At 38.9% G+C, this 24,812-nt stretch overlaps 1 protein-coding gene across 8 annotated transcripts in view; it reads right to left on the reverse strand.

The window, feature by feature from the left end:
• TNKS2 (tankyrase 2) overlaps positions 1 to 21,680 on the reverse strand; it is a 36,666-nt gene extending 14,986 nt beyond the window's left edge. For 2 of the 8 annotated variants that reach the window (XM_087871716.1, XM_087871712.1), the window contains exons 1-16: positions 21,212 to 21,680; positions 18,864 to 19,088; positions 17,601 to 17,696; positions 17,040 to 17,076; positions 15,492 to 15,567; positions 13,416 to 13,510; positions 11,771 to 11,837; positions 8,923 to 9,109; positions 8,621 to 8,742; positions 7,551 to 7,642; positions 6,350 to 6,428; positions 5,618 to 5,789; positions 5,034 to 5,110; positions 3,254 to 3,399; positions 998 to 1,163; positions 562 to 781 (exon numbers count right to left, since the gene is read on the reverse strand). In XM_087871716.1, coding sequence (XP_087727842.1) covers positions 562 to 781; positions 998 to 1,163; positions 3,254 to 3,399; positions 5,034 to 5,110; positions 5,618 to 5,789; positions 6,350 to 6,428; positions 7,551 to 7,642; positions 8,621 to 8,742; positions 8,923 to 9,109; positions 11,771 to 11,837; positions 13,416 to 13,510; positions 15,492 to 15,567; positions 17,040 to 17,076; positions 17,601 to 17,696; positions 18,864 to 19,088; positions 21,212 to 21,449 — 2,095 coding nt within the window. In that variant the 5' untranslated portion in view covers positions 21,450 to 21,680. Of the gene's footprint in view, positions 1 to 561; positions 782 to 997; positions 1,164 to 3,253; positions 3,400 to 5,033; positions 5,114 to 5,617; positions 5,790 to 6,349; positions 6,429 to 7,550; positions 7,643 to 8,620; positions 8,743 to 8,922; positions 9,110 to 11,770; positions 11,838 to 13,415; positions 13,511 to 15,491; positions 15,568 to 17,039; positions 17,077 to 17,600; positions 17,697 to 18,863; positions 19,089 to 21,211 lie in introns of all 8 variants that reach the window. The other 6 variants (XM_087871715.1, XM_060682966.2, XM_087871719.1 and 3 more) reach the window with 4 other exon arrangements.
• Between the last annotated feature and the right edge of the window lie 3,132 nt (positions 21,681 to 24,812).

Consider the following 24,812-nt stretch of genomic DNA (forward strand, 5'->3'; position numbering starts at 1 on the left):
AGAAAAAATAGTTTTAATAAATTATTCTGTATCTAACTAAACAAGTACAATAAAAAGCATCACCCACTTCTTTTCCTATTTTCTGAACATTAAACCACAGGTACTTTTTTTTTCAACACAGGCAGCCATATACAAGCAGCAGTCATATGGGGCAAAGCACAATGGCAGGATACATGTTTTTCTGCATTAAAAATTCCAGGTTCAACCCTTTACCTCACCAGTAAAGACAGCTAGGAAAAACCAAGATCTAAGACCCTCGAAACCTGCAGCTTTTCAGAATAGACAGATGCTGGAATACACTATATTATCCAAACATCTGACTCTTAAGGTAAGTTTCATATATCTCTAGGGGCAATTTTCAAAATTAAAATCAAAATATGTCTGAAGTAGGGCTTTGACAATCATTAACAACAATTACTGCTATTAACACACTTATTTTGCTCAGCCCTTTATGATGACTTAACCAATATATGTGATGTTCTACTCCAGAATCCTACTCAAGAGCTTTTCCATATGAGGATTGTGATACAGCAACATCATTATATTTTTTAGAGAACTCACCTGCTAAATGGAGTGGAGTAGAATGCCGGCCTTGTGTATCACGACAGTTGACATTATCAGGGGAACACAATTTTTTCACCCTAGCCAAACAGCCCTTCTTTGCAGCATCAAGCAAAGCTGCATCTCCTCTAAGGAGATCTTGAATATCTGTATCACCATCTTTAACAAGGTCTAATGGGGTATTTCCATCTCTGTTTTTCTTTGTAGGGTCAGCACCATGCTAATTCGGTAACAAATTGAAAAAAATACATATTAATTCCACTATAATGTACAACAATCCACCATATTCCTTCTAGCATTTGTGTCACAACCTGCACAATTTAGATAATTTCCTCTATTCATGTGAAACATTATGAATACAATTGAATTTTACACACACATCATCTAGATGTCATGGGATAAACCTTTCATAAGGCATGCATTTCAAGCTATTTACCTGTAACAGTAGTTTACAAATTTCATATTTTCCTTTTGCTGCAGCTTCATGCAAAGGAGTGAATTTCCATAAATCAGCCACATTCACAACTGCACCATGTTTAACAAGAAGTTCTGCCACTTCATAGTGTCCATAAGAACAAGCATTGTGCAAAGGAACCAGGCCACTGAAATTTTTGAAGGAAAACAGAAATTTCAGTTTAAACTAATATTTCAATACTCTAAAAAGATAGCATAGTAGGCCAAAAACTTCGGCTATAATATTGAATTGGAGAAATGGGAGAAACTTTGGAACAAAAACTATAAATTGACGATGTCAGTAGCTCATAAAGAAAACATGTATAAAATGTTTTATAGGTGGCATCTCCCACCAGCGAGACTGGCTAAAATGTTCCCAAATACTTCATCAACCTGTTGGAAATGTAAACCAAATCAGAGAACATATTACCACATGTGGTGGAAGTGCCCCAAAGCAAAACAATATTGGAATAAAATAAGAATATATTTAGAAGAGATAACCAAACAGCAAATAGATATGAAATCAGAATTATTTTTGTTAGGAATACTTTCAGGGAATTATGACAAAAAATACAATATTTAATTATCCATATCACAACAGCAGTGAGAATAATATATGCACAAAATTGGAAGAACAACAATATACCATCAAGAGGAAAACGTGATAAGGAAAGTTTTAGAGTGCGCAGAGATGGATAGACTCACAAAAGAAATACAAGATAAGGGAGAAACAGAGTGCTATATGGTATGGAATAAATGGTATGAATGGTTAGAGGAGAGGTGCAAAGGGTAAGGACAGATTAAACGAGGAAGATACAGGAGTTAGAATGTAATAACAAACTTGTAGAAATGGAAATGACACATAATATATGATTGTAATGTAGTACATTGATATACCAATATGTATAAATAAATATTAGAACCATATGTATAGATAAAGGTAAACTGAAGTAAGGTGGGGGGGGATGGATATATATGAGATGAATACTGATATGGAAATGTTGTAAAGAAGAAAATTGTAAAAAATGTTTTAATTTTGTTTAATAAAATCTTTTTTTTTTAAAAAAAAAGATAGCATAGTAACCTTCAGGAAAAATTATTAATCTGAAGTTTTAAATAATAGTATACTGATGGACTAAGTCAGGTGTGTCAAACTCAATTTCATAGAGGGCTGCATCAGGACTGTGGTTAACCCTGGGGGTGGTGGTAACTGGGTGGGCATGGCCAGCTTGACGCCACTCCCCAAACTGCTGGCATGTTTCCTCTTTGCATCGGGTAAATCGGGCCGAAGCTACACTGGCCTGATGTTGCCTCTTCGCATTAGGTAGACTGGGCTGAAGGACGTGGGCTGGCCCCTTACATTTTCCAGGATGGCCCCGTGGGCTGGATCCGGCCCACGGGCTTTGTGTTTGACACCCCTGGACTAAGTGCTTTAATAATTCAGAAATTACTTATTACAATGACTGTAGTCACATTACAAATACAGCATACATAATTGATCAAGTAGTTATCATAACATATTTTATATAATCAGTGAAGTGGGCATTAAAGAGTATTATGATAAAAAGGCAATATAATAGATACCATGCAGTGGTGGGTTTCAACCGGTGTTACCACCTGTTTGCTTCATGCACGCGCTGTGTGTATTAAGGAACAGCTGAGACGCAGCAATCCACTCTGCCGCACCTTTCAGCTGGGCTAAAAATGACCGAATATAAGATATGTATAATGCAGGGGCAGGCAGAGGGCCAAGCTAACCATCAGAGAAAACCGGTTTGCTCTCACCTCACCATCTCCACTACCGGCGAACTGGGGAGAACTGGTAGCAACCCACCAATGATACCATGTATCATGACAGAACCCAAATAAATGCAGTAAGAAAGGGAATTCTCCATTCCTCTTTGTGCCAATACCCAACACCTGCATTACAATGGATTTGTGTCACTTTATAAATTTTCCATCCACAATATGCGTCACAAGGAACCACTCAGTCATTGGATATGAGATGGGCAGCAAATAAATAAATAATTGATTAACTTCCTCATAACATTTTTGTCATATACAGACAAAAAAGTTATATGCAGAGAGATGAAGCCTTAATTGCACAAAACTTTATGCATAAGATTTGTAATACAAGTATCTAGGAATATAGACCTTCAAGGCTTGCCATCCCTGAAAACAAATGAACAAACAGAAGAAATGTGAGCATTTGCAAACCAAATATGGAGTGGATTTTTACCCTTTGTCTTTTGCGTGGACATCAGCCCCATGCTGCAAAAGATATTCAACTACAGACACTCTATTGTATCCTGCTGCAAAGTGAAGCGGTGTGGACTGGCGCCCTTCAATATCCCGGCAATTCACACTCTGCGTTGTGCATAACTTCTGTGGAATGCAAAAATTGAGGCGAACATTAATGGCAGAATCTCCCTACCCGATATGCACAAGCAGGAAGGACATACTGAAAATTTCCTCCTGTCAGAAAATCCAGCAGCAGGAGACTTGGACATGGGTGACCATGTGGGAGCTCCCTTCTTGTGGAATAACCGGCCCTCAGAGGCAGGATTGGCTCCTTCCATAATCCTCTGAGGACTGAGGGAATGAATGAGATGTACAATGTTCGAGCAAGATGTAAACACTGTAGATATATTCTACTAATCATGTATTCCTTGTTTAAAAAGTAAAATGTTGATTCTTTTGTTTGTATTGAATTTTTTTTATTCACACGGAATTGCTTAGATTGAAGCAGCATAAAAATTACAGCACCAAGTCTTCAACCCTCCTGCTTTATATTTCTGATACCATCAATACTATCTTAAAAGTTCAATCTGGAACATTGGATGATTTAAATTCTTATACTTTAAAAAGAAATCCCTCTGTTCCCAATGTTATTGATATCACATTCCAAGAACACAGACAAGCTCAAAAGCTATTCTGGAACACTAGACAGAAACTAAAAAGCTAGGTAAAATCCTGGGGTCCCACTAAATAATTGATGGAGCTTATTTTGGTTATTTACCTTCTTCCCAGTTCCAAAGGTTCCCTTTCTTACTACTCAAGAAAATCTCCCAACTCTCCTGAACGTATTTTCAGAGAGCATGAAGGGACTATATAGAGTAGAGAAAGTAAATGGGAAGCAGCCTCTCAGTTCAATCTTTTATTGTGAGAATATACTGGGAAAGAATTGTTCAGTTAGCTTAGGTATTTAGTGATTCATTATACATTGTAAACTGGAACCTCAAGTGCACCAGAAAGTGGTATGCATACTCTTTGAATATGAACTGCTCTGAACAGGAAGTGCCCTTTTTGAGACTGAAACTGGATATTCAATCATTCTGGGGGCATTTCAAGTTCAAAACATTTCATAATGAAACACTTTCAAAATGATAAAAAAAAAAACACTTGGGGTCTAAAAACTGTTTCAAATTTTGAGTACACATCCACATTAAACCTTAACCAATAGGAGAATGAAGATGACAAAAATGATTCTTATGAAGGTCATGAAGCATACAATTTTTTAAAGAGTTGCTAAAAAAAACAGTATTTCAAATACCTATTGGTGTCTATTGTTATTATCATCATGTGTAAGGTTTATCATATATCTTTATCATACTATTTTCATTAGCATGGTTACACATATTTCTAAGATGATGCAGTGAAGTCTTGGTGACTTTTTCTGACATCCAAGTCCATATTTGAATAAGGAAAACCCTAAATGGAAAATTAAAATTGTCCTAATAATGCAAATATGACTTCTCAGGTCATTTTGTCCTTTTAAAAAAAAATGCATCTTTCCAAAGCAGCTGAATTGGCCAATTACTGAGGGCGCAATGAAGACAGAAGTCTGCAGTTTGCCTATAATTTAGTTGTTTTAAATCTGAGATTTTTCAAACCAGTTAAGGTGCAAAGTGAAATTTGATTTTCAATTTTTCTATCTCCAAAGATTTAAGGACAACCTAAACTGATTTGCTTTTCTTGTTAGATGTTAACTTTCTTCTGCAACCATCAAATTGTTTTACCTTTACTGTGTCTACATCTCCTGCCTTTGCTGCTTCCAATAACTGTCGATCGGCTTCTGAATTGCCCAAAGGAACACCTTCTGTAGAAGAAGAACTTAATACTTATCAAGTATTACATATATCAAAGTACAAAATCAAAAAGGTGCCATTAATATTATCATTTAGTATAGAGAAATGCCAATTTAAATGCAATCTGAGGCAAGTGGCTCTGTTTTCAAAAAGACTACAGTTAGTAATCATAAATGCCAAAGTCAGACAGATTCACATTTATCAGTCCAAATTAGCTATAAAATGACCGACTGGAACAATTGAAAAGATTGAATGGGCATTTCGGTCTTCCTTCACATATAGAACAGGAACATGATCAACTTTTATCCATGCATTAACTGTGTACAAAAATCAGGCATGGTCATTCTGTTAGTTATCTGTGAGGCCATCATGAATTAACTTTTTGTTTGTTCATTTCTCTAAAGCCTCTTCAGATCATTTTTCAGGGAACTATTAGTTCAAAGGAATTTAGCAAAGATTCCTAATTGGCCTTTGTTAAAATGCAAAAAACACAAACAAAAACTATACATTATTACCTTGTAGCAACTGCTGAATGCTTTCATTTCCCATCTGAGAAGCTGTGAAACCCTGTAGTGATATAATGGAGGGATCACAGCCAAAACTCAACAACAACCGGCATGTCTGTAAGTGGCCACAGTGCGCTGCTCTATGCAAAGATGTCTGGCCAAGATTATCCAAAGCATTGACCTAAAAATTATCAGAGAATCTTAACAATGCAGGAAGTACAGAGTATGGTATCTGGTTCTTTAGAGAAGTTCATAATGGAACAATAGAGAACTGTCTACTTTGAGAAAACAAGAGTACTAAAAGGCAGCAAATATTTTAAGGCTGAACAGCCTTTCCAAAGTCATAGTATCTTCTCTGACCTCAAAACAGTACATTCCACATGTACTGCAAGTAGTACAACCTTGAAATAGTTTATTACAACTTCTGTCCCAAAGTCTGGAACAGACATTCTGAGGATATTCAATGAAATGTTTTGCACATCTCTACTGACTATATTAATATCCAGAATTGCTGTTCCTACCATCATCTACTGATTTCCACAGGAATGACAGGCTATCAAATCCCCAAAATATCAATACTGTTAAGCACCACCTTTCTTTTGGCCTCTATACAGTTGGAAGAGAACAAAAATCATAAATGATGCTCTTCTCAAAGTTTAATTATAAACATTTATAAATGTACATGTCATTTTTTTATTCTGCCCAAAAATATGATTGATTTATGCTAAAAATGATTCATACCTTTGCTTCATGCTTCACAACTACTTCAACAACATCATTATGAGCTTTTTCTGATGCCACATGAAGAGGTGTCAGGAAGCTTTATAAAAACAAAATAAGTCATAATTGATCTCCATTTCATTCTTGCTGAATGAGTTTTCAGAATGCTGAAAATTAGTACAGATGTGATGGGAGTTAAAGTAAACAACACAATGCCTGTTGGCATTCTTTGACACTCCTTTGGCAGCCAATACGTCCTTGCACATCTCAAATATTTTTGGCAACTCAATAGCAAACTGAGTTCATATAGTATAGGCCCAGACCTTTCTTTGAAAGAAAAGGATTAGACAGTGGGAAGCTATCCATTTTAGATACCTCCTCCTCTCCCACTGGAAGGAATGGTTTGAAAGGAAGTAAAAGATGCTGTAATGTAAGCCTGGGTTGCAAATAAGATCTAAGGAGTAGCAGAAAAGGTAAGAGGAAGTGAGAAGTAACAAGGTTCAGTAATTAAGATGTTGATCACAGAAGCTCACTGGATTATTTTAAGACAATCACTCACTCTCAATCCAAGCTGTGAGAATAAAATATAGATCCCACATAAACTACCTCGAATTCCTAGAAAAGGCAGCATATATAACAATCAATGAAACCATATCTCTATGTGCCTGTATATACCAAAGGCAAAAGAACATTCACAGACTTAATCTGAGGGAAAGGTAAAATGTGCATAAGGGTAAGTAATTGGGGATAAGTCTAAATTTTAAAATTAAAATTAGTTCTAAAGTTATTTACAGGCAATAAAGATAAATGTATTTGCTTTTCTGTGAAATAAGCATCCATATAGCGTAGTAAATTGTGAATTCGAAGAGCACTTTTTGAGAAATAGTATTTCACTGCAGTAAGAAATTTAGTGGTGGCCTGCATTCTATAACCTGTATTTTACAACTTCCCAAGAACACTCATGTTGTGACATTTTCCAAAATTCAAATTCATCCACAATCCAAAAAAAGTTGGAAAGGGCCCAGAGAGAAAACCATATCAGAAGAATTGATGTCAAAGTCACTGATTTTCTTTGAATTAAGTCACTCACTCTCACATCTTATCTCACAGGGTAGTTGTGAGGATAAAATGAAAGGGACAAAACCTGTGTGGCATGTGTGTTTTTTTTACCATATCCATGGATGAATAAGATAAAAGGAATAGAAAATAGAAACCAGCTCACTCTTTTGTCTTTTCGTTGATGTTGGCTCCTTTTCTTAGAAGTAACTCGCAGACTTGCTTTCGCTTAGGATATAGAGATGCAGCAGCACAATGCTATTAAAGGATGAGATTATGATATTATTTGCTAGCCAATATTAACACCAGTGAAATGAGGGCTGAGCATATTTTTAACATTATTCAGAGGTAGGTGAGCACAGGACCTCTTTCCTAATCAAAAGCAGACCCTCTTTTTTCAACATTCAAGTGAGCCTGAAAAAAAAGCTGCACCTGCTTCAAGACATATACAAGTTTACTGAATCAACTCATTTAGGAAGCTGCATCTTTTTAAAAAAAATTGGTGTGAAAGCTTGAAAAACTACAAGCTTCTTTTAAGGAAGAACACTATGCTCCAAAGCCTTACTTCCAAAACATTTTAAAATGGTAATTACTCTACATAATTATAGTGCTGAAAACTGGTGACTACAATAAAAGGTACATGAAAATAATATATATAAAGCAGAAATTAGAAAAGCATCTAATTAGACAAAAGTATGTACAACCAATGCACTATGCTGAGATTATAAATTATCTTAATTCTTTCCAGTAGAGAAAGAAATCATGTTTTGATTCTTCATCTGCTCAATTTGGCCAGAAAGGTAGTCCTTGATTTATGACCACAATTTGGACTTAAGAGATGCAGTTATTAAATGAATCATCACATGACCAGATCTGATATTATGACCATTTTTACCAGTCATTAAACAAATCACCATGACATCATTAAGCAAATCATGTGGTTATTAAGCGATTCTGGCTTCCCCTGTTGACTTTGCAGGCTGCAAAGGTCACAAATCATGATTATGTGACCACAAGACACTGCAACTAGTTGTAAATGTGAGTCAATTGCAAAGCACTCAAACTGCAATGACGTGACCTTAGGGGGTGGTGTAAAGTTGTAACTTTGAAGTCAAGTCCTAAGTCATGATTTTCAGTGCCATCGTAACTTTGAACCATTGTTAAATGAATGGTCATAAATGAAGGACTACCGGTAACAGACAACTTTCATCGAAAAGGTATGATCAACAGAATTACCAAAGGAGTTTCGTGAGTCTGAGGATGTTTGAAATTAATAATTTCAAGAGAGAGATGCTTTTTTACACGATTCACATCTGATTCCCTTGCAGCCTGTAGTAACGAATGGCCTTTGAATTCATCTACGAGAAAAAGAAAGTTTTATGGCATTTAAGCCTCAAATATCACAGACGTTCAGAATTATAGAAATAGGAATCAATTACAAACAGTGGATGATTATCAAGATCAGCCATTGAATGGATCCATCTAGAAAACTGAAAAAAAGTAATAATCTCTGTTCATCTTATTTTCTCTGTACTCACATGCCAATCGTTCTTTTAACTGAGGTGTAGGGGCCAAATCAATTGTACTTTTATTATGGCAGTTTAACAGTGTAGGGTCAGCACCGTAACTCAGCAAGAGGGAGCACACCTCTACTCTGTTCTTAGAAGCTGCTTCGTGAAGAGGAGTAAACTGCCATAAATCCATTGCATTTACACAGGCTCCATGCTAGGAGAGGAAAGAGAATCATATATAATTTTCTCCTGGAAAAATGTTAAAGTAGAGCTCTAATGTACATGGAAGGATGTTCTATCTAACAATTGTCTAGGAATGCTTAACGAGGTAGGGGCAAAAATCATACTTTGCATTATTTTGTCCTTTTAGTGAAGTTCAAAATGGCAGAATAGTTTACATGTGAGACATTCACTTAAGATCACAGACTTAAGAATTTTTACCTGGAATTTAATTAACTGCGATTTAGTTCCGTGATAGTGAACCTATGTCACACATGCCAGATGTGGCATGCAGAGCCCTTTCTGTGGCACGTGCGCAGTTCCCCTGCCCAGCCCCAATCACGTTTCTCCGTCGCGTTTCACTCAATCAATTCCAACTTCTTGCGGAAGAAAAAGTTCTTGCAAAGTTGGGATTGATTGAGTAAACTTTTTCACTTGCGCACTTCACAATGGGGGGAGACGGGATCCCATCCTCCTCCTGAAACCCAATACGAGAGCCACAATGCGACCCTGTGTCGGCTCGGCAAAAAAAAGCAGTTTCTTTTCCTGCAGAGCTGTTGGTGGTAGGATGCCCCGCCAGCCAGCTGGGCTTCTTCAGGCCACCTATTAGCTCCACCCCACCTTCAGCCTCAGCGGGTGGTGTGCAAAGGTTCATCCGGGCTCCCCAAGAGACGGAGTTTGCAGGGGGCCGATCTAGCACCTGGGCTACTGGCTACAAGACAAACGTTCATTCTCGGCTTTGAGATTCCTAGCTGCAAGGGGCAGCAAAGCTAGGTTCGCCCCCCCCCCCCGCGCCGATCCAGCAGACAAAACAGGAAAAGGAGACGGAGAGAAATAGTCCCATTGCCAAGGTATGCGCGGGTCAGTGGGGGGCAGAAATTCCAACTTCAGCCTCCTGGTGTGGTGCGGGGCTTTGGGCGAAGGCTGAAAGAAAGCACCATTGGCTCGCTCATGCTTTCTCCATCCCCAGTCTAGTTTGACACAGGTGGCAATGCAGCTCACATTGCCCTTTGCAAGCCCACTGTCGGTGAAGCTGGACACTGGTGAGGGCTGGCTTTTTGTTTTGTCCAGCTGTTGGGGGGAAAACGGACAGGGGTCTGGAGAGGAAGCTAGACTGGGAAAGCTGAGAGGAAGAGAAGCCAGGCGAGCCTGACCCACACACTTCCCGAGTCCCAGAAGCAGCAACCTCGCACTTTCCCCACTCTGCTAGCCCCCTTCTTCGACGGGATCACCCAGCAATGGGAATGGAGAGGGAGGAGGGGGCGGCGCTTCTGCATGCTGATGTTTCTGTGTGGCACTTTCCCCACAATGCTAGCAGACGTTGCTGCCCCCTTTTCCCTCTCCGTTCCCGCTGCTGGATGATCCCGTGCGAAGAAGGGAAGAGTGCGAAATTGCTGCTTCTGGGACTCGGGAAACGTCTAGGTCCAGCTCACTCGGCTTCTCTTCCTCTCGCAGCCAGCTTTCGCAGTCTAGCTTGATACAGGCTTCCCCCCCAGGTCCCCGTCCATTTTCCCGACATCCAGACAAAGCTAGGCAAAAAGCCAGCCCTCACTGACGCCCAGCTTCACTGACAGCGGGCTTGCAAAGGGCAATGTGAGTTGTGTTGCCACCTATGTCAAGCTAGACTGGGGCGGGAGAATGTGAGCGAGCACCGAGGAGACCACAGAGGAGGGAAGCCAGGCAAAGGGGTGTCTGCAGTATGCCGGGCCTGGCAGACTTTCTAAGCCTGCCTAAAGCAGGGAGGGAGGAAGATAAGAGATCCAATCTAACCTTTGTATGTGTGTGTGTGTGTGTGAGAGAGAGAGAGAGGGAGAGACTTAAGACTCTCTCTCTCTCTCTCTCTCTCACACACACACACACATTTTTTTTACATAAAATACTTGAAGTTTGTTTTTATAAACAAGTTTTATAAGCAGTTTTTATAAAAAGCAAAGAAAGATTAGTTGTTCTAAGGTAAAAATCAATAAACAAGAAATGTACACATTTTTACAAAAACCCATTTTACCAGCTCAAGTTCAACATTTTTCTCAATAAATGTATGTAGTGATTTGTTTTGGAGGACAAATTTTAACTGACCTGGATATTTTTATTTATTTTTTTGACAGACTAAGTAAAATAGCCTTGTAAAGATCATTGGACAAGCAAAGAATTCTATTAGATATTCTTGAAGACACAACATAATTGTTTTTCTATTTTTATAGATATGCCAAGAAACCTACTCCCCTGGAAAGCTGATGAAGTGAAAAAACAGAGTTTTCTAGTAGCTATCATGTTGGATGCTGCTTCTATGAAGCCCCTGAAACTTACATGCTGAGTCTGAGCATTTGTTTTGTGCCTTCAATAAGCACCTTGTTGTTAGATCCCAATGTGGTGCAGTGATAAGACACTGCATGACACCAGCAAGTCTAGTCTTGCACATGGAAGTTTACAGGGTAACTTTGGGCCAACCAATCTCAAATCAAACTACCTAACAAGGTTATTATTGTGGGACTAATGGGTGGAGATAAGGTATGTTGGTTTGACCTGTTGAACAAAAGACAGGATATCAATCTAATGAACAAATGCTAACAGCACTTCTCCATTTATCAAATTATTTGCATAGGTGTAAAACATAAGGAAATCTGTCTATACAAGTTGCACATTATTATGTACTAACCTTTACTAGAAGTTCTGTTACTTCATAGTGCCCATAAGAACAGGCATTGTGAAGAGGCACCAGATCTCTGAAAAGTGTAGACAATTGTTAAAAATCATTGATCATTATAGTAATGAGAAAATCCAAATGTCTATCTGACAAAGTAGAAAACCAGATAAAATTTAGAAGACTTTTATCAAATGTTAAATGGCACGTAGTGACATTAATATATATTTAATATAAAAAAACTATTAACATAGTGTTTAATTGGAGGAATAATTGAGGAAGTTGCTATTGAATCAAAGACAATCAATAGGAAATGCCCCATAAATACAATAGTGGTTGCACTTTGGATCTGGTTATTAGCTTGGGGCAGTTGCGATGTGATCTAGTTTTAGAGGACTTTACCATCAATCTATTGTTGTGGACAAATCATGCCGATTGCCTCCCAGTTCAGTTATGTCACCTTGCCTCACAGGGACACAGGGCCTACAAGATCATCACCCTGTCTCCAAAGACTTAAAGACCTTATCGGGTTCCAGATAAAACTTGAGGTTTTTTTCCTGAGGATCTGATGGATAGTTCAGCCAAGATGTTAATTATAAAATAGGTAGATAATGGAGACCATGGCCACATTGACTTTATGGCCTACTTGTGTGCTAATCTCAGCACGCACCTTTACAAAGGAGCTCCAGGAAATGAAGTGGCAGAAGACACCCCCCCCGAATATTAATGAAGGAAGATAAAGAGCAAGTTTGGCCAAACATAAGTGTTGGCGATAAGGCTGGGAAAATTATGTCATTTCTCCACTCTTACTATAATTGCCAATAGCTATTTGATGTTAATAGTCTGCAGGATCTTTGTATGTATCCATCCAATATGTGAATTTGCAGATGTTCCTAGAATGGGAGACCCTTCAGTTAAGTCACCTATATGCTAGTCATCTAATAGTTGAATGGTAATGCACTGTACATAGGGTTGCTCTCCAAGATTATCCAGATGCTACAAAAAACAATAGAAATAACACTTATATACCGCTTCATAGTGCTTTACAGCCCTCTCTAAGCAGTTTACAGAGTCTGCATATTGCCCCCCAAAATCTGGGTCCTCATTTTACTGATCTCAGAAGGATGGAAGGCTGAGTCAACCTTGAACCAGTCAGAATAGAACTCCTGGTAGTGAGCAATGAGTTAGCCTCAAATATTGCATTCTAACCACTGCCCCTCCTACAAATGGGCAAATCAAATCCATCTCTAGCAGAGAAATCTGTGAATTCTTTCTCTAGGTATAGTGTCAATTGTACTGGTTTATATACATTAATTTTAAAGAGTTATTAATCCTATTAACATTAGTTGGAATGCAGCCTCCATTGCATATCCATATATAGAAGTGCACACAAACACTTATCACAAATACCTATTTCTTGGAGAAAATAAGCTCCAATAATATTGATTTTAGAAGGAATTGGTAATCATTGTTGATTAAGCAGGAAAACTACCAGAGTGTATATAGTTGACATATTTGATAAAGCAGTTGATAAACGAAGGGGAATGGATAGTGCAACCTTTTTTGTCTTCTGTCTGAAATGTGGAACTATTTTCTTTTCAGGCAATACATGGGAAAATTAATAAAAATCTCTTAAAGCATCATCTTCTTAGACACTCACCCTTTATCCTTTGCATGAACATCTGCTCCATGTTGTAATAATAGCTGCACTATTTTAACACGGTTATAGCCAGCAGCTAAGTGTAATGGAGTTGACTAGAAAGAAAAGATTGAATATAATAAACTTAGATCTAACAAACAAATATAGAAAACAGCTTTTAATTTTTTTAAAAAAATAATCTGTTAAACGTTCCTCTCCTCTCCTCAAGCCCTGGTCTTCTGGCTCATCTTGGTGGGTGAAGGGGAGTTCCTGGGAGGAATGAGCAAACAACACCTGGAGTGTTCTCAATACTATATATCCCCAGCAGGATCACCCAAGGTATGAAAGTCATCCTAGTTGCTAGCTAAAGCAAACAGCCAACAATGATAAGCATCTGAAGGCAGATGTTCATTTTATGGACAATAGCAAAGGCATTAATTCATATTGGCAGAAGACAATGGTAACTACCCCCTTTTTTTTTTACCAGAAAACCACATGCACAGAAAAGTATCAAACGGTTGATGATACTGTGTTGAAAGATGGGCCCCCAGTTGAATGGCACTCAATGTGCCACTGAGAAGGAGTCCAGGATCTTTCAGAGAACTAATGGTGTTTATAATGTGGCTAGGCTATCTAGTCTCAGGATATCTAGCTATTGATGTTGCCATACAGGAAAAGAAAATCTAAAGCTGCAAAGACAGAATTATAGTGGGAACATGGAATGTAAGAAGTATGAACATGAGCAATACAATGAAAAATGTAAAAACTGCAAATTGATATCTTAGGTATCTTGAAGTGGACTAGGACTGGATACTTTCATTCAAAGGATCATACTGTCCAGGACATGAAAAACATAGAAGGAACTGCATAGTTAGGAAGGGTAGAGCAAGAATAGTACTTGGCTACAATGTAATTAGATTTTGTGGATCTTTTAATATGATCATCATCCAAATTTATGCTACTACTGATGTAGATTTGAAACCAACGAAGTATACAAACAAGATTTACTACTACTAGAATGTAAAGTTGGAAATATTAAATAGGATAATGTAGCTGAGTTATATTACTTAGGAACGGGGTCCCCAACCTCTGGGCTGTGGCCCACTAGTAGGCTGTGAGGTGTTTGCAACTGGGTTGTGGAAACAGTGGGTGCACGCATGTGCGCATCCCCCACTTGCATGAGCAGCAGGCAAGCATGTGCACTTGCGCTCCATTTGGGTGAGCGGCAGGTGTGTGTGCACACACCATTCATGCAAATTGAGCTGTGCACATGCACTTTCCAGACACTCACGCAGAACCATCACCTCTCCCACTTCTGCCAATCCGCAGAGCCAGAAAGGTTGGGGAACTCTGACTCAGGAAATCAAAATGAAAGAGAAATCGATTTCTGCGACCCAATTATTCCTTCATAGCTAACACTGTCTTCAAACAACCAAAGTAATGGTTGTATATACAGACATCACCAGTTGGAGTATATAAAAATAACTGACTATTTTTGTAAAAGCTTGGTGATAACATCAAAAATATGACCAGGTGCTAACTACTGAACAGAATATGAACTCCTCTTGAGCAAGTTCCAATTTAAGCTAAAGAAGAAAGACAACCAATTATCCACAATGATTTTCAGAATGTAGCCACCCTTTTCAAGAAAAACACCAAGAAGCCTTGAATCTCATTGTTAAGAGGACCAGAGGAACTATGAAATGGACTTAAAGAAGTGGTTCAGGATGAATGTAAAAAGAAACTGAATTTAAGGAAATCCTTCAGCTCTCAAAGATACTACCAATATGAATATAGAAGACAACCAATTTACATTTATTCTTCCTGCAAGCACAAATATAATTATTGCTTAGCTTGGTAGTATTTTACGATATGGTAATTATAGTACTTGAACAAACTCAAGTTTTCTTAGTAATATTGCTACCTGAGTTTTGAAAAGTTCTATTAAACTTTTATTTCTTATAAACACTATAAAGTAAAAATATAAGTAAAACAACCCAAAGCTAAAGATTACATCACGTGAAATATTATCAAATAACTTTAATGTCATTTTCTTATTTTGCTAATTCAAAAAAAAACGAATGTGTTTAAAAATACCTTTCTGCCATCGCTTGCATGGCAATTGACATTTAATGGTGTTAGAAGAGCCATTAATTTTTCTTCATTTCCACTCCTAAAAAGAAAATTAATATTCATGAACATTTTGCAAACTGCAAACTTTCATTTTCCTCAATTTGATTAGTAATAAAGTAATTTATTTATTTTACTCATCTCTGCAAGGCAAACTATTACTATATTAAGTCTAATTATTAAATATATATCTTTAGACTTGATTTTACAAGTGTAATTAGCTTTCTACCTATTATGCTTTGTATGCTCATTATGCTTAAACTCCATTTGCCAAGATTTAATGATTTATTTTAAATAACACATGGTATAGTGCTTAAATCATCAGGCTAGAAACCGGGAGATTGAGTTCGAGTCCTGCCTTGGGCATAAAACCATGAGCCAGTCATTCTCTCTCAGACCTAGGTAATTGCAAACTATTTCTGAAAAACCTTGCCATGAATACCAGAGACTTGTCTAGGCAGTTGCCTGGAGTCAATACTGACTCAAAGGCACAAACAAAAAAGTATTGTGAAGTATACATATTAACCTGCACACAAATGTAGCTGAATTGGTATTGCTTCCAAATGGACTGTAAGGGTAAAAGATCAAGTCCACATATGAAGGTTCAATTAAGCTGATTTATTGCTAATAGCCTATGCACAGGAAATCTTCTCAACTAAGTCAGCACCTGATGAGTTAGATAAGGGTCAGTGGGACTCAAGGGGTGTTGAGATATAGTTTGCTTGTAGCTACACAGAGATTCTAGGCTGATCCCTCTTTTCATTCTGCCTCTAGGCTCTCTCATTCATTCTCTTACATGGCAAAGATAATTGTATTATAAATGTATAATATTTTCAAGCACCTTCTTTCATGCCATTTTTATTACATACCTTTTATTATTTTTCCTTATATTAAACAATTAGAAAGTATAAACCTATTTTTAGACTACAGTTATAATGCAAGACTTGTACAACAATAAAATTGGACCAAAGAAAAAAATCTTCAAGTCTTACTCAAGCTAACGTTTTCAGGTCAGATTTAATTACAAGAGACCATTACATTTGAAACAAATTAAAATTTAAGAAATACTCCTAAAGGAACTAAAGATCTACTCAATTGTTTTGTTGTTAGAAAAGGAAGGGGAATTGTGCTGCTAACCCTGCCTTGATGTGATACCCTTAATCTGCAACTCCATCTCCCCACCCACCAAAATAATGGGACAAATATCTGCATACAGGTAGTCCTTGCCTAATGACCACAAATGGGACGGGTAACTCATCACAAAATGAAACATTGCATGATTGCTAGAGACTTATAACATCATTTCTACTATAATCATTAAGTGAATTCCCTGTGGTCATTAAGGAAGATATTACCAGCAAAGAATTTTATTGTTACTTTTTAAAAAAATGTTTGTTGGAAGATAAATATGACGTGCCCAAATGGTGATCACATGGGAACACTGCAACAGTTGGATGTAATGTTATTTTTCCAGCAAAACTAAAAAATATTTCTTATTTTCTTAACATCACCTACCTGGCACTTTCCAATAGTTCATCTTTCTTGTATTCACCTGAAAATTAACATAGCAATCTTAGGATTTTCTAATTCATGTACATATTTTTTAGAATTATTTTCCTTTCTAATAGGAATGGGCCCAATATTCCAACTTCAAAATAGTACCAGAGGGATGCTTTATTCCATGGATGTTAGAATGGTTTAACATACTGCAAGTAGATTTGTTATTTTTTAAAACCTCCTGCGATGGAGACTCAGACTGTGCACAGCTAATAAAACAGCAGGCAAAGAGCTCTTTCCTCAGGCTGCAGACTAGTATGGGTGACAGATCGTTTTGGAGAAAGACTATTTTGTGAAAATTCTATATTACTTTTCCAGATATGTGATATATGTATTGTTTTATTTTGAAGTGGATACTGGTATTTTTTCAGAATCATGATGGAAGCATGATTCTTTAATAAATTTAATAAATAAATTTAATAAATAATATTAATAACTATATATACCATCCTCAAATTCCATCAAGCTAAGAAAAAAGATAATTACCAGAAGAAATGGACTATGGAAGATTCCACCCACCTGTAAGCACTGCTTTTGCTGATGGATCTGCTAAGTCAAGTGCTGTTCTTCCATCAGTATTACGGATACTCGGATCAGCACCATGCTGCAACAATACTAAAAGGAGCAGGAATATATTTAAAATCCTCTGGTGGAATGCTTAGCCTTCTAGCAGGCATGCAATATCTCAAAACCAACGATGACTTTTCCTCATACTTTTTGAGATGTATCTATCAGAGCTAGTGCAGTTCAGTAGCTAAGGTAAGACTAGGAACAGGGATACTCAGATTCACATTTATCTTCACCCACAATGTTCCCTGGAGGACCATGCCAGCTCCTATGCAATCAATAGCCTATTGTGATTAATTTATCTAATGGGATATATCTGAACACAAACATATTAAATACAGCCAGGCTACATTAATATCCCAAGCCACTTCTTTAATTCATCTTTATGCTAAACAGCTTCTCCTCAAATATTCAAATCATCTGCATGTACATTTGTTTGGCCAAGTAGAACAACTGTTTTTACTTAACTTTGTTTACAAAAAGGATGATGAAATTCAGAAGCCACATTAGTAAAATTCCCTTGAATATTCAAGTTCCTGATCTTCAGATTCCAGATAGCTATGTTACATGTTGTTTTAAAAAACAGCTGACCAATTCGGATCCTACTCTAAATTTTCAAGGAAATGGACATACAAATTTTCAAAGAAATACATAGAACTGGATATTAATTTATTTCCTGTGACTAATTTAAGTGCAGTTACTCATGTACTCTCTCTCTCTCCCCCCCTCCCCCAACTGGAACAGAAAATGTTTATCTTGCATCTTTCTGTCTCTTCCCTCTGGCAAAAAAATTATGGAAACTGCAACTCTGAGCCTAGGACTACAAAATCATATCAGGACAAATTCGAATTATTATAGTAGTTTGGTCCAAAATATTTATGGATCAAGGAATAATGTTATGTTGGGCTATTAATTATATTTCCAGGCACACACTAAAGGATAAACTCCTAAACCATTCTTAATGCTGATCATATTACTAATTCCTCAGCCAACTTCCCACAAACATAAGCAAAATAATAGGATTCTTTTGCAACACCCACAAAATTCAACATATTTAACAAACAAAGACTTTCAAAAATATCTAATGATATTTAAAAGTACTTTAAATCAAGAATGTCAATTTGACTTGGATAGTTTGGAGGTCTGGTTTATGCTAAGAAAGATTCTTGAATTTTTTATGTAGAAATCACTGGAAAAAGAATATCAAAGTGTTACCTATGCAGACATCAATTTTGCCTTTGATGGCAGCTTCATGAAGAGGAGTATAATTCCAATTATCTCTTGCATTAGGATCTGCACCATGGCGCAGGAGAAGATTGACAACTTCAGCATGACCAAATGAGCAAGCATTATGAAGTGGAATGAGTCCTCCATCATCTCGTGCATGTACATTAGAACCACTCTGAAGCAAGTATTCTACTACATCTCTCCGACCAAAACCTGAAATAAAAAGAAGTCTTTGACCTAGTATGGAATCATTAAACAAAATAAAGCCCAAAAAGTACATTCTTCAAATAAGAAACATTTCTAACAAAATTGTGGAATTATGAAGAGAAAAAAACCATATTTACCTTTAGAAATGAACAAATTGGAAAAATCAAGGATAATTATCAGCCATAAGCAATTGTCCCTTCAGGTTACATTTTTAGAAGGGGAAATAGCTCTTGGATACCCCTTAATATTGACTTATTAGTCCTTCTAAATATACATACAGCTTTTGGTGCCATACCACAAATCATGGTACCCTTTGGGGTTGCTACCCTGTTTCCCCCAAAATAAGATATCCCCTAATAATAAGCCCAATTGGGCTTTTGAGCGCATGGCAATAAGGCCAAGCACTTATTCCAGGGTTCAAAAAAACGTAAGACAGGGTCTTATTTTCAGGGAAACACGGTAGTGTGTCACAATATTTAAATAGTTTCAGGTCTCTCTAGATAGCTGAATTAATAGTAAGAATATTTAGTTTCCACAGAAACCTTCTAATCCTATCTTTTTCTCCTTTGCTTTTAATATCCGTTTGAAACAATCGTGGGACATTTTTTTGAGGGTTGATTTGCGATATCAACCAGATGACCTGAATGTCTGCATCAATTTTCCACTGACTGTGAAATGCAAACAGGTATTTGGAGGTGGTATAGACATGCCACCTCCATGGGCCTGTTTTGACAGGAAGTCAAAACAGGCCCATCCTTATCTTAGGCCCGTGATGGCGAGCCTATAGCACCCATGCCAGAGGTAGCACGCAGCGCCCTCTGATGGCATGCGAGCTGTTGCCCCAGTTCACGCATGCGCGCACCTCCCACCGGCCAGCTGGTCTTCAGGTCTCTGCCGCACATGCATGGAGGGCATGCGGGGGGGGGCAGGGCGCATGCCCAGGGCCGCGCACACATTGCATTTTGGGAGTTCGGGCACATGTGCGCTTTGGCCACTCGGTCCAGAAAAGTCTTAGGCTATGTATGTGCGCGCTCATCATTATTTATCTACACGCATCCTTCTCCCTTCTGATAGGAGAAAGAAGCCTCATAAGTGCAGTCCTCAAACCACCTTTCCACTCCAGGTGAATGGCAGAGAGGGGATAAGAGATAGATATGGAAGATGTGATAGTACCCATTCTACTTTCCTGACTGCCCTTTTGTTTCATTCTCTTTACTCCTTTTATTTTTCAAGGTACAGGTAGTCCTCAATTTAAGACCACAATGGAGCCCCAAATTTCTGTTGCTAAGCGAGACAGTTGAGTGAATTTTGCCTCATTTTAGGATCACTCTTGCCAGAATTGTTAAGTGAATCACTGCAGTTGTTACATTAGTAACCCGGTTGTTAAGGTTGTTAAATCTGGCTTTCCCATTGACTTTGCTTGTCAAAAGGTCGCAACCGTCATAAGTATGAGACGTTTGCCAAGCGCCTGAATTTTAATTACGTGACCACTGGGATGTCACAAAGGTTTGTAAATGCAAAAAAACCACGGCCATTAAGTTACATTTTTCAGTGCCGTTAACTTTGAACGGTCACTAAATGAACGGCTGTAACACGAGGACTACCTGTATTCAGAAAAACCTTTTAATAACCTTTTTAATTCTAGCCCCCCTATTACCAAGAGAAACCCCCCTTTAATTTTTTTTTTTTAAATTTTAGTCCTTCCCTTCCCAAATCCATTGAGCCTCCACTGCAGTTCAGCATTCATTTCAATGAAAATTAATCACCTCAATGGCCAGTTTCCGCTCCCATTATGTCCCTTGGCTCCCCCCCCCTTTTTTTTTTTTATTAACGATACGCCCAGCCACGCCATACGCCAAATAAATAAATAAAATGCCCAGACGGCCGCTGTCCCCCAAGTGGCTCTTCTCCACCTCGGTCGAGAAGGGAGTATCTGCCCAATATCAGCCCAGAGCCAGAGACCTACAACCACCACACCTGCTTTTGCAAGGAAAGGTAGGGGAGGGGAGGGGGGCGGATGAAGAGAGAGGTTGCCACATTGTCAACCAGGCGCCCTCGAAGGGGAAGGAGCCCGAGGCGGTTGGTGGGGGGGGGGAGGGGGAAGGTGCGCGAGCGCCAAGGCTGGTTACCTGCGGCGAAATGGAGGGGGCTGGACTTCCTGCCGGCCGTGTCTCTGCCGTTGACGTTCTCGGGCCTCACGAGCCGCTTCACGCGCTCCACGTCGCCATTCCGGCAAGCCTCGAAGAGCTCGCGGGCGGGCTCCGACGCGGCTCCCCCAACGCAGCACGAAGGCGACTGCTGCAGCATTTCCCCCAAGGGACCCACCGCCAACGCCCCGCCGCCCCCCGCGCCCCGCCGCCCGGCCATGCCTAACGCCCTCCGTGCTCACAGCCGAGCGGCCGCCATTGGCCGGTGGCGGAGTCTTCCCGGTGAGGCGGCAGGGAGCGCCGAAGCGGCGGCGGGGGTGGGGAAAGAGAAAGGAAGGCGCTACGTCAGCGGCGGCCAAACCAGCAACAGGCGGGGAGGCGGAACAGCTCAGGTGCGCACGCATCCCGAGAGCCGGAGCGTTGCTTGAGCGGGACGCCTGCGCAGTGAGATACGGGAAGGAGGAAGGCCCCGCCCACATGGGTTGATGAAGCCTGTACTGAATTATCAGCAAAAAGGGACAAGGGGAGGGAGGGGTGGGGTGAACCCAACATTGGGTTCTTTCTTCTTACGAAACTATAAGAAGATACAATTGTAGTTTAAGGTTGCAGGGGTAAGTTGGTCTAGCCCAGGTTTCCACTCAACGGAAATTAAGGCATCACTGAGATGAACAAAGTTGCAGCAAAGAAAATCATAAATCATAATTATCGTATAATTATGGGTGTTATAGAGAAAAACAACCAGGCTCATTTTGGGAAAACTTGGGAGGCCAGTTGGAAACGTGTAGAACACCTAAAACTTTCCTTGACCTAACTCAAATTCATGCTGAGAGTCGATAATGCAAATCTTCCATCAACTTAATACTCAGCTATTGTCTCAACATGACTTTTAAGTAATAAAATGTTAGTCTTGAGGATATGGCAATAGTATATTGTTTCCACTGTAGGAAGTTAGCACCCACCCCTTTCCTAGAAGAATGAAATATTTTAGGAAATATTAAAAAGACAGAATATTATGTTTCCCTGGTTGAGAAATGGAGAAACATGTTTTAAAGACAAAGCAACTCCCACCTTCCTGCCTCCCCCCCTTTGTTAATGGGCCAGAGGCAGAAACTCAATCTTTGTCAATGGACCTCATCTGCAAGACAATGGGACCCATCTAGAACAGAAACTCACCACATGGCACCTGGGAAGATTACATCAGCCAGCAAGGCTAAATAAGACCCCCACTCCCTGGAAGTCTGACAACCAATCAGGATACTCTTTCGGGGCCCCAGGAAGTTCAAAGCCAGAGAGAGCATAAAACCCGGGGATTTGCTGTATCTCACCCTTTTTCTGTTCAGGAACTCAAGCCATGTGATCCTGTCCACCATTAAACCATCTTTCCAAACAGTCTCCATGTTTCCAGTGTCTTTTTCCCCACTTGGAGCTAACCCAGAAGGATATTTCTTCCAACACCACTGTCACAGATTAACACATCTGTGCCTATGCTAATTACATATCTATGGTTAAGACACGCTCAGCTATGCACATGAAGTACATAGTCCTTGGTTGTCTTAAGGCAGAGTTGGTTGAATATATGAGCATCTGCAAAGGGACCAAATGACTAATCAAGATTTGCAGCTTCACCTTGGAAGTTCCACCCCTTTTGTACATGTGATGCAATATGCAAGCTGGCAGAACTTTCCTTGCAACACCCATGTACGGAACCCATGTGTGTTCTCTCACCCTAATGAAACAATCGGATACTGTGGGTGTCTGTCCTCAAAACTGGCAAATGATTACAGAGAATAAGCATTAGCTATATTCAAAATCTGTTTCCTTGACTACAAATAATGGCTTTATGCAGAATCCACTAGCAATTACATACCTTGGACTCTGGTGCAGCAAGGACACCTTTGGGGGCAGCCTGATTAAAGGCATTATGGTTTATTGGCAGCATCAGCATGGATGAAAGCAGAGGTTTGAAAGAGGGGTAATAGAGGTGATTTATGTTAACATTGAGCAGCCCTCTCTCAATAGAGGAGGAGTGATAAGATGTCACCTACTGTATCCCCAATTTACAATTCAGCCCTTTTGGCTGTTCCAAGAAGTTTCCACACTACTGATTCAGGTGACCCTGAGGTCACAGACAAAACCCCAAGTAACCACAATGGCTCTCAGTGTTAAGACCAGTTGACTGCATACAAAACACAATATTTCCATTTCACCACCACCACCATCCTGTTAGAACCTCTCACCCCACCCCAACTAATCTCAACTGTCAATAACTGACCTTCCATTTTCCAAGCATCCAATGCAACAGATGAAGCTTCCAGGGTAGGAAGTGAAATGTCTTCTTCCTCAAAAAAAAAAAAAATCAGTCTGGTTGCCTTTTTTAAAATAAAACCCTCTTTCGTGGTTTACAGATGGTAATGAATATTATTTCATTTAACTAAGCCAGTCTGCTTGCATTTGGACACTTTACTGATTCCAAGTGAGATCTCTGTTCCAAAATCCAGTTTTAATGTGGTGCTCTCTGTTTCTCTGTGCAGGTGTTTGTTCTGCTTCATTTAATTTATCCAGTCCAAATATTTATTTTTCCCCTCTTGGTCAGCATTTTGTTCATCTGTTTATTCTGTTCACTCATGTAAGTTTAGAATCCTAAACACAGTTGGGCTATCTGGAGAGAAGGAGGAAGGGACTGAAAGTGATTTCTTTCAAGTAGAATATTGGGAAACTATTTTGCTTTGGGGAGTGGGGGAATTCCCCCATGTTTTTCAGCCCTGAGTTTACTGTTTCTTTTCTCTTTTGCATAAAGCATGCAATGTTGGCTCCAGGAACATAGCTCATGTTATATTCGTTGGCAGAATAAATGTCACAATGAGAGGCATACATCTAGAGAGTAATCTACTGATCACAGCTAGGTGGTTGCGGCAGTGGCATCGAGGGAGAAATTTGGGACAGGAGAACCCCATACATTTAAATTGGACTGTCTGATGGTAGAATGGTACCAGTTGCACCTGAAATCCTTCCTAGGTTGAAAAAACCAAAATGAAGATGATTCCAAGAGGAATAAACAAATAATGGTTCATCCATCACTGTTGAAAATAAAAAAGTCCAGCAGCTACCTGGAATTCATCTAAATCTTTACATGAATTAATCAGGTTGTTTGGTAGGAGGAAAGCCACAATAATAGTAATAACTTTCAAAACCCACAATTATTACGTATTTATGCAAGCTCTGTTATTTGAATAGCACACTCTACATATCCTGTCATCTTTTTAAAAATCATCTTCACTGATTAGACATTATGGATATGTTGAAAGATTGTTTGTTGTTTAAGAGCTAAAATTTGCCTAATCAAGGTAGTGCCCTAATATGAATTGTAAATAAGTTAATGTTTAATTATTTTGCAAATAAGATGAATACAGAATGAGAATTATCCCATGATGTCACATAAGCTATGAATAACTGTACGTTTGTACAGTAGTCCTATGTCAACGACTATGTGTACAGTAAAATATACTATAAGTTGAGGAATGCAAGGAATTGTAGTCCAACTTACCTTGGAATCTGCTAGTCTGGAAAACTTTTTGTATATTAC

This window comes from Pantherophis guttatus, chromosome 6 (assembly GCF_059756535.1).
Source record: "Pantherophis guttatus breed Tessera chromosome 6, ASM5975653v1, whole genome shotgun sequence".
NCBI lineage: Eukaryota > Metazoa > Chordata > Lepidosauria > Squamata > Colubridae > Pantherophis > Pantherophis guttatus.